The sequence below is a fragment of the Rhagoletis pomonella genome, unplaced genomic scaffold (assembly GCF_013731165.1).
Source record: "Rhagoletis pomonella isolate Grant_MI unplaced genomic scaffold, Rhpom_1.0 Rhpom_scaffold_00006, whole genome shotgun sequence".
Taxonomy (NCBI): Eukaryota; Metazoa; Arthropoda; class Insecta; order Diptera; family Tephritidae; genus Rhagoletis; species Rhagoletis pomonella.
In genome coordinates this window covers 35175757-35186075 of record NW_023458560.1, presented here as the reverse complement: position 1 = coordinate 35186075, position 10319 = coordinate 35175757, and the positions used below count along the sequence as shown (strand labels likewise).

Sequence of the window (10319 nt, the reverse complement as noted above, 5' to 3'; positions counted from 1 at the left end):
GTCGGAAAACTAAAAAAAAAACATTTTATCAAAGTTAAAAAAAAAAATATTATTTCTTATTCCATTTCAGAAAACTTAAGGGAACTCAGAAATGAATGTTATTTTAGGAGAAAGTTGTAAGCTTGTTCATAATATTGCACCAATCGCAAAAAGTATTCCTTTACCAAATGCGTAGAAAAATTTTACTTATTTTTCACAGACTTTTTTAATAGAAAACTTTCAAAATGCTCGCTGTATTGAATGGTATTTATTGTTTCTACATTGAATGATACCATAATACCAAAAAAGTTTGCATTTTTTTATTTTCTTCCATTTGTTTTTTGAGCAATAAATGAATGGGTTAATTGGCAAAAAGTGTTGGACGAAAAATGGTATACAAATAAAGTGAAACAAGGTAAAGTCTTCTACTTACGTTATGCAGGTGTTATTGACAGATCTGAATATGTAGCTGCGGATGTTTGCGCCATTTTGTGTTTTGAGCATTTTAGTGCGCTCATGTGAGCTCTTGCGCGTGGAGTAAACCTACAGTGGGAGTGCGCATTACAACGGCACTATGTGTTTAAAGCTTAAAATTTTAAGTTTTCCCCACTAAAAATCAGATTGTTTTGTTAAAATTAATTAAATTTTTTTATATACATTTTAAGTTTTCCTCACTAAAATCAGATTGTTTTGTTAAAATTAATTAAATTTTTTTATACACAAAATTTGATTTTTATTTCATACAGTTTATTTGACAGCTGTCAACGGCCAAAATTAAAAATTGATATAAAATTTGTGATCAGCGACTTCTAAAACCTATTGGGAGTCATTTTTAGAAATTTTGTTTTAATTTTTAGAGAAAGTGACAGTTCAAATTTAACCTGAACTTCGTGATCAGCGAATCCTAAAACCTAAAGGAGTTCACTTTTAAGATTTTTTTATTTTTATTTTTAGATGAAGGGACAGCTGATTTGACAGCTGTCAATCGTCAAAGTTTAAATGTGCCCTGAAACCTAATGCTTGTTTTTTTTTTTTGGAGAAAGTGCCAGTTGTTTTGCAGCTGTCAACTGTCAAAGTTTAAATTTGACCTGATCAGCGAGTTCTAAATCGTAAGGGGTGTAATTTTTAGTTAGTTTATTTTTATCTTTAGAGCAAACGACAGTTGATTTAACAGCTGTCAACTGTCAAAATACAAATTTTATGGCATATTGGATTCAGCATAACGAAGATATTACAATCCTGAAATTCCATTCACATCGGCGCAGTCTTTCTAATTTTTCGCGAAAAACAAAGTTTTCCGACCACTGTGCCACGTCTAAACTTTAAAGATTGCAACTTTATTTTAAAATTTTAATAAAGAAATGTTTTTATTTATTTATTTTTTTATAAAATAAGAAGAGTATGCCAACTCAGCAAAAAGGATTGTTTTTTTTTTTTAATTTCGAATTCGCCTTAGTTTCTACGTGTGTCCTATATACTTATGTATGTATGTACATATGTAAGTATGTATGCATGCTCGCAACTAATTGCCAATAAGCTTAATTTATACTACATGTTCGCGATATTTATTTTTATGGCAGTGTATTTGTATGTATGTATATGAACAGACCGGATTTAAAAATATCGTATAAAATAAACAGAAGAAAAGTTCAAGCATAAAATAAAAGTAAAAGAAATCGAAAGATAACAAGATGACGCGACGTCTTTGTGTAGCTGCGCTTGGACTTCTACAAATCGTGGCTATGGTATATGCGGCGGGGTGAGTACTTACTTATGATTATTTCGTTTCTACCAAAAAATGTTGCCGTTGCGCGGTGCAAAATGTGTTTGATGTTACACTCAACCCTTTGAAAATGCATGTTTTGCCTTCTTGTCCTTGTCCAGATCACGCATTTCATCATATTATCGTTTTAAGCAACCATCTGATTTTCAGGGCAACCATCTCCGCTGACAAAGCTTCAAAGGGCAGAAAAGGTGCCTTTTTTACCCTACAAGAGTGTGACATTTTAAGAAACGAACTCACAATTTTCTCCACCTTTGCCTTTAATTTCGAATCGAACACGAGAAGAGAAAAGGGCAATCAAAAGGCGACCTTTTTGGTAGAAACGAAATCACCATTAATGTTCTTAGCAGAAACGAGGACAGACTTATTGCGCACAAGTTATTGGAAGCTGGACTCCTCGCTTGTATAGGGCAGTATAATCTCGTGCCTTTCCGCTATGGAGGACTCTCCAGAGTATGAGTTACCCGAAAAGAAGCATCGTTGAGAAGCTTCACTGACTCTCCACTGCTTGAAGTTTAGTTTTCTACTTAATTTCTTAAGTAGGTAATCCTAGGAAGCGGGCCTCCCAGTAAAGATGCTTCCAAATCTGGAGAATTCATTCACGCTTTCGCAGACGTTTTCTCTGAAACGCTTTTTGTCTTTCTGATTTCCAGTTCAGTTTTATAATGTTCCCCCCCCAGCATGCATCTTGATTCTCCGAGCTCTATTAAGGAGTCGACTGTTTGGCGCCATCAGCGCTCTGCTTACAACTTTTCGCATGTATTTAAAATAAAAGCAATACATATCTTTCACAGAAGAAAACATAATTAACTCTAATTGGCGTTCGAATATGTGGAAAAAAACAAGAAAGTAGGCACGAAACCAATTATCAGATAAATTTGTACTGCAGTCATAACTATTCTAGAATCTAGACGAATTGTGAGTGAACTTGGAAGCTGTACATACATATGTATGTACAGTTGTCCACAAAATAATAGGAGTGCGATATTTTGATCCGTTTTGGCTATTTGTCTTCTGTTTATTTTATGTTTATTATTTTGTTATTTTTTTTATAAAAGTCTAACTGGTTGTACAACAAGCTCCATATAAATTATATTTTATATGTTTATGTATATATTTTATATGTTTATGTTGTTAATAAAGGAAAAAAAAAATAAATAAATAAAAAATTTGTATTTGTATAAAAGAAAATTATCGAACACACTTTGTATGAAAAAAACGTGAAACACCTTCAACAAAAAAAAATTCTCAAAAATCAACGGGATTTTTCAGCAACTTGACACTTGCACTTTATGAGACTAGAATTAAATGTGCTACAAAACTGCATAACACAATTTTTTCTAAAGATTTTGATTAAAGAGTTTGAAATTTTGGTGAAAATTTGCAGAATTTTTTTAATTTGTGTACAAAGTTTAAAATGTAAACTTATATGGTGTTTGTGGTATAACCAACTAGACTTTCCTAAAAAAAAATAATAAACATAAAATAAACAAAAGACAAATAACTAAAACCGACTCTTTTGTGGGCAACTGTATGTAGGAATGTAAGTAGGTACGCAATTCACTAAACAAATACAATTTTTAGAAATGCACAAAAATATATATTTAATGAATAATTGCGCCGGGTAAATTTTTATTTGTATAAAGTTCAGATGGTTTCAAAATCGGGCTGATTCTTGTAGAGATGAATATGAAATTCTGGTAACCGTGCATTTGAGATATCAACGCTTTTAATTGGCTACAGAGGTAGCGTATGCGACGGAGAAGAACCCATATCAGCGTATATAGACGCGAAGCTCACGTCCCAATTGTCGACCAAGACGATTTGGCGACGAAGAGTTTTAGTCTCATGGACACTGAGAAGAAAAATTACCCATATTCTCTTGATTTCAAGCTAAAATACATTTGTTTTTCCGCCACACCACCTTATATTTACTCTAATCAGATTTATTATCGGTGAATTTTCACTTCAACATGATTTTGTTCTGCACTTCACAGATCTTTTTTCGGCATTGAGAAAAATCTAAAAAAAATAATAAACAATTATATGCTTCGTCTAAAGGCATTCGAACCCGGACAATACCTGGAGGCAAACAAATAGTAGCAAGCCACTTATGTTTATATTTGTTTAAAAAATTATTTTCCTGTTAAAAAATTTCTAATGTCGCTAACATGGAAAAACGAAAAATGGCACTGTTTGAAAAAATCAAGTTACTTTTTTCTTAGTGCTTGGAATCTCAGTGGTATTTGCCCAATCAAGAAGGGAGATCCTCTCGTTTGCGCCAATTAATCCGAGATAAGTGGATGCTTTCCTAATACAAAGCATTGATATCGCCAACAAATTATTAGATATACAATATACAGGTTAGTTTTTCCAGTTTTGCTGAAGGAAATAGTGACCTCAAGACATTTTTAAGACAAAGAAGTCTAAACGATAACCCAATAAACTTTTCACACGAGAGCAAATTCCATAGCTTATTTAAAAAAAATTATTTCCGTTAATTCCTTAGAATAACTAATTATACAATTGCAAAAAAAATTTTAAGAATTTCTTATGTTTCCTATGGTAGAAAAACCTAATAGTTCCCAGAACCCGCAAGGGCAATAAAATAATTTACATTTCCTACATGATTTGCATTTTAGTGACGACACTCAATGACAAACAAGTGAAAAAAATTTAACCAAACAAAAAAACATTATTTTTGCTTTGTGTGTCGGGAATTCCCTTTCGCTTCGCAATTACTTATACAAAGTGCGCACGTAGCATCCAACTATTAATATATGAATGCTGCTGGCACGTATAGAGGTATATGTAAATGCGAGTGCCCTGCAAGAAATAGAAAGAGTGTGAACAGAACGACGAAAACATCCAAGACAAAAGGTCAACTGAAAAATAAAATATTCAATTTATTAAGGAATACAGAACTGCTTTAATTAACGCGAGTGGAAGAAAATGATTTATTGCTATCGTATCGTATTGATAAAATTTGAAAAAAAAACAATAGATTTTTTACAAAATTCCGGTATAAAAGTATATTTTGCGCTAATTTGCAATCAAATTAAAAATTAATAAAAATTTACACTCCGTTAATTTCATTTAAAATTCCTAAGCTGTGGTTTCCTTTTATTTTTGAGTCGTTATGAAAATGCAATACTATACGAGAATTCCAACCTATACCATAAGCGTACTTTTTTCCCTAAGTGACTCCACTTACTCACGCTCAGTGTACAGACTGGTCCTTCTGCATTGCACTTCAGCTGTTCTTATAATTACAAATATATCGGTTATTTAAAATCACCTCAGTGCCAAGTGATGTGTGTCATTTTCCTATAGGGTGTTTACTTACATATATTTATGAATGTAAGCATCAGTTGCTATCGGTTTTTTTTTTGTTTTGATGCCCGACAGACATCAGCTTTTAAAAAATAGTAAACATTGCAAGACAAATCAAATTTCATGATACATCAGTCGTGCATTAGCGCTTTGAACAACAATCACATACATAAACCTACATTAGGGTGTTTCAGAGCATTAGGGGAATATAATATATTTTATATGTATACATAGTTTTTTCGTTTTGCTCCAGGTAACGTAAATACAAGGTTTAATTGCAGTAGGTTGACGATAATGTATTAATACTGGAAGTTGAACATTTATCGTATTTCGGTTTTCATGAATGCCATTAAGTTGACTAAAGTATTGGTTTTGTATAGTTCACCTTGATCTTCCAGAAACCATAGTTAATCTGGTTAATGCTTCTTGCCAAAATAGCCAAGCATTCGTTTTTGAGAGTCTGCATTACCTGTATTGTTGTTCAACCCATGTTGGTCATTTTATATAAAATGGTAGGTGGCTGTGCCCGGGGTTCAACTCTTGGAAGATATTAAAGATCTTTCTTCCCTGGATCGTTATGGGAGATCTCAGGCTTCAACAACTTCCCAATTATCGGTCGCAGCATTATATAGCACCGCGGATCTACTTTCGCCACATGTTGAGATCGCATTGGTTGGCTTGCCTTGATTCACGTTTACTTTTTTTCTTTGTACCTTGGAAGCCCAGATTCTGTGTTACTTTAAGACTACGTTCGGTAATGAGACCACGGACTTGTTGGGTGCCTTTAGGAAAATGTGCTCTGGTGAAACCCTTGGCCGTACTGAAGGTAATCAACCTGAATCTGAACAAACATTGTTCGCTTCGGTGAATACACTACCGGCATCAGAGTTATTTCAACTATATTGAGAGGAGCTCGAATTTGGAATTCCCGTACCAATGCATACCAGTTAACAATATTAGTGAGGGTGGTTGCACCTGTTACGTTGTTCCCACGGCAAAGCTGCTTATGCAAGTGCCTTAGCAAGGATAAGCTGTTTGAGCTCGCCCTGAGCTATGGGCACGCCAGTATTCTAAAATGCTTCGAGTTCTTACCGACTCTAACAGACAACTGTACGGCGATATTGGGTCCAAAGGGATCTTTCACCACCCATGTTCCAGCGAGAGAGGACTGGGAGAGGTGCAGTATCTGAAAAAGCGATCCTTTAGACGTATTTATTATTAGAGCAAAGCTGAATGGGAGGGTTGCGAAGAGCTCTCGATCAACAAGAAATTAAGGCTACCTGAAGGCGGATATTAAATCCCACAGTCTAGCAGCTATCAGTTGCCTTGGCTTCCTAATGGTTCGTTCAAAAATGGTAAAGGATTGTTTGATCTTCTTATCGACAGCATCCAATTACTTCGCTATTAAGTTCATAAGGGTTCCGGCACAAAGCGAAATTGATTGAAGCTGCATGGCAGATGATGTAAAGACAGGGAACCCTTGAGCAAGTGCTCCCGGGAGAGAAATACTGGCTGTTCCTCTGAACTAATGTGGTGTACTCATGGACAGTTGGGCGTTTGCTCAGTTCAGCGTTCGCTGGACAAAGACCTTGCAATGCTTCTGGCCACGTGTAGACCGTAGGCGGTCTAGGGCGCTCTTGACGCAAAGCAAGTTAAACGTCTCACTATTGATGGGAGTTCTAACTGGCCATTGCGTGATAGGTAAGGCTGAATGTCATCGATGAAAAATGGTTATTTCTTTTGAATAAAGAATGGAATTTGTTTATTTTAAACGATTATAATAAAACAACAGGTAAAAAAAAGATTTGTTTATTATTCTTAAATACACATTCAGCTATGACTTGCTGTAATTAGAATTTAAACAATTATATGGATATATGTATTTGAATTAATATTTAAATATAATCTCCATTGTGTGAAGGAACGCTCATTAGGCACATTAAATTAATCAACTCAATAAATAAAAAAACAAATACATGTTCAAAATCTCATACCTATTCGCATTTACACACGTGCTAGTACAGCAAAAGCCAGACTTAGAAATCAGGTTACGGCACTGAATATGCATAAATTAAATGGCCATAGACTTTTTCCTCAAGCTAAAAAAGTTTCATATTTCATCGCTTTCTTTTTGCTTGCCCTCGAAATATTTAAAACAATTATCAAAAGCAAATAGGGTGAGCTATGAAAACAGAAACCCAAAGTAGCGTCAAGGGGTTATCAAGTACAAGTTGACTTATTGAATTCGTGAGATTAATCAAAATAAAGCTGCATTTACCTTTCGTTTGAACCAAATAGCCATAAATAATATAGGAAAGTATTGAGCAAAAAAACCTTGGTTTTTACCAAATTTTGTGTATATTTCTCTAACAACTTTTCATATAGCAAACAGTAGTATTAGCAAAAAAAAGTTTTATAAATCGACATATCGCACAAAACAGTCCGGAAAGTTTGCGATAATGGGAGAGTAAACAAAATATTTCTTCACATAACACAAAAAAAAAATACAGATACATACACATACAGAAGCGAAAAACCCAATTTTTTTATTTGAGTTGCTACATTTGCAACAAAAAAATGCATAAGGTTTTTTGCATATATAATTTTGATTTTGTGTGTATAATTAATTAGTATGTGCGACAATTTTAAGGCAACGGCCGATAAACCGGATTGTCTTTTATACATGTTTTATCCTACTAAGTAATATTATAATTGTGAAAGTTTGTGTAAGTATGTATATCTGTTGGTCTTTCGCGCTTAAACGGCTAAATGTTTTTCAATGAAATTTGGCACACAGATCGGTTATAATATGAAATAAAGCCGCTTTACAAAGTAAGTTACGTATCATGGAGAGTAGTCGCTCGGAGTAGTTCGGCGCTTGGAAATAACTTCGGCTGCACGTTATTTTGCAACTGACAACGTAATGCATCGTCGGAGGTATTCATTTTGTGCTTTACTAGTAGATGACATTGGTCATAGATGACAATTTTGGTACTAAAAACTGAAAGAGAACATGCTTACCTATTTTCCCAGTGGGATGTGTTAGTTAGTTACACCGACATGACTCTGACATGACTTTGAATGATTCGACTCCGTGCAGTCGAAAGGCGAATCAACACGTACACATATGACTCGCGAGTAAAAGTCTGATTATGGCAACTTAACTTAACGTAACTTAACTTACTTAAGTTACGTTAAGTTTCGCCTGCCCAAATATAAGCACAATCCATTTAAGAGAACTTTTAAGTGACAACCTCTACGTTACGTTAAGTTGCCATAATCAGACCTTTAGACGCCCCTCCTATGGTGCCTATTAAATGGGACTCGAAAAGATTGCATGACTCTTTATACGCGCACAGCAGAGGTGCAATTTCTCTGGTCATGGGTCTGCTAGCGGGTCACATCATTTTAGGGATGTACGCGGGCAGACTCACGCTGCGCTAGACTAACTTCTTCTGGGCTGAAAAACGAGGAAGAGCCTGAATCCGTAAGGGAATATTTTACGAATATCTCGCACTTTTGAGGACAAGAATGAGGTTCATATATTAGTAGGTGATAGAACTTTAAGGGCCTCAGCGATATACTTACGTACATAGGTTCATATTTATTAGGAAAACTGACAGAAGGGAAGAAAATCCTTTTTCACTTAAATTGCTAATGAGAAAGTTACACTTATGTATGTTGACTACGTTATTAAAATACGTACTTATATAGAAAGGAAATTTCAAACAGCCAAATATACAATTTCTAATCGACATGAGTACTAACATAGCTTCATTTCTTTGCAGCCACTATTCAGTTATTGGACCCGGCACTATTCGTTCCAACTTCAAATACAATGTCGCTGTATCTGTGCATAAGGCTGAGGGACCTTGCAAAATCGATGTTGCCATTACAGGTCCCTCGTACAATGAGACAAAAACCGTCGAAGTGCAGCCAATGTCGACGGAAAATGTGGAATTCGATGTGCCCACACTAAAAGAGGGCGACTATAATCTTACGGCAAAAGGTGTTTCTGGCATTACTTTTGAAAATTCGACGAAGCTGAATTATGCCGACTACAAACCCGCTATTTTCATACAAACTGATAAAGCCACCTATAAGCCGGGCGATTTAGTGCAGTTTCGTGTGCTCTTTTTGGATGCTAATACGCGTCCGGCCAAGATTGACAAGCCCATTACAATACTGATTAATGTGAGTATTTTTTTTATTTTTATTTCAACTATGTACTTAGATATTTCAAAAAGTCCATAATATATACATACATCTAATTTTCCTTGCAGGATGGCGCACAGAACCGCATCAAACAGCTGAAAGATGTGAAGCCGACCAAGGGTGTTTATACCGACGAATTTCAGCTCTCCGAACAACCTGTGCTTGGCAATTGGAATATCGATGTACTCATCGATGGCCAGAATCCAGAAACGAAATCCTTTGAGGTGGCCAAATATGTATTGCCCAAATTCGAAGTATCCATTGAGACTGCCAAAGATGTGGCCATTCCTGATGGCGTCATTAAGGTGACCGTACGCTCAAAGTATACCTACGGCAAAGCGGTAAAAGGCAAGGCATCGGTTTCGATTAAACCAATATATCACTATTATGGCAACAACGATCACATGGAAGCAAATAAAACTATCGATGTCGATGGCAAGGGTCATGTAGAATTTGACTTGACTAAAGAATTAGGCATATCTAAAGAACACAGTTATGTGCCGCCACTTAAATTATTGGCCATCATGGAAGAGGAACTCACAGGGAATAAACAAAATGCCACTGCAACAGTTAACTTACACGCGGAACGTTATCGCATTGAGGGCGTCGATGTACCATATACCTACCATCCGGGTAAACCGATAAAAATCACTGTTGTTGTAAAGAATGTGGACGGCTCGCCGGTGCGCGACACAAAGAATAAGGCAAAATTGATTGTAGATCCACCGCGTAACTATATCCTCCGTGGTTTCCGTGGCGAACCGAACGCTGAGGCCACAACTGAAAAGCCAGAAGATATGACTTTGGAATTTGAGTCGAATTTGGATGAACACGGCATGGCGTCTTTTGAGTTTACGCTACCCGAAACTGACCGATACTTCTCGATTAAATGCCAATTTTTAGATACATCAACGTACCTGAATTCAATATCGAAATTTACACAAACCATTGATGCGCCGGAATTGTTGAAGTTGACAGTGAATACGGAAAAGTAAGTGTAAAGAAAGTG

General features: G+C 35.6%; 1 protein-coding gene across 12 annotated transcripts in view; it reads left to right on the top strand.

Annotated features, from left to right (window-relative positions):
* LOC118740640 (CD109 antigen-like) overlaps positions 1 to 10319 on the top strand; it is a 124359-nt gene that overhangs the window by 92182 nt on the left and 21858 nt on the right. For 10 of the 12 annotated variants that reach the window (XM_036472242.1, XM_036472244.1, XM_036472253.1 and 7 more), the window contains exons 2-4: positions 1560 to 1738; positions 8884 to 9289; positions 9379 to 10301. In XM_036472242.1, coding sequence (XP_036328135.1) covers positions 1671 to 1738; positions 8884 to 9289; positions 9379 to 10301 — 1397 coding nt within the window. In that variant the 5' untranslated portion in view covers positions 1560 to 1670. The remainder of the gene's footprint in view (positions 1 to 1559; positions 1739 to 8883; positions 9290 to 9378; positions 10302 to 10319) is intronic. The other 2 variants (XM_036472245.1, XM_036472243.1) reach the window with 1 other exon arrangement.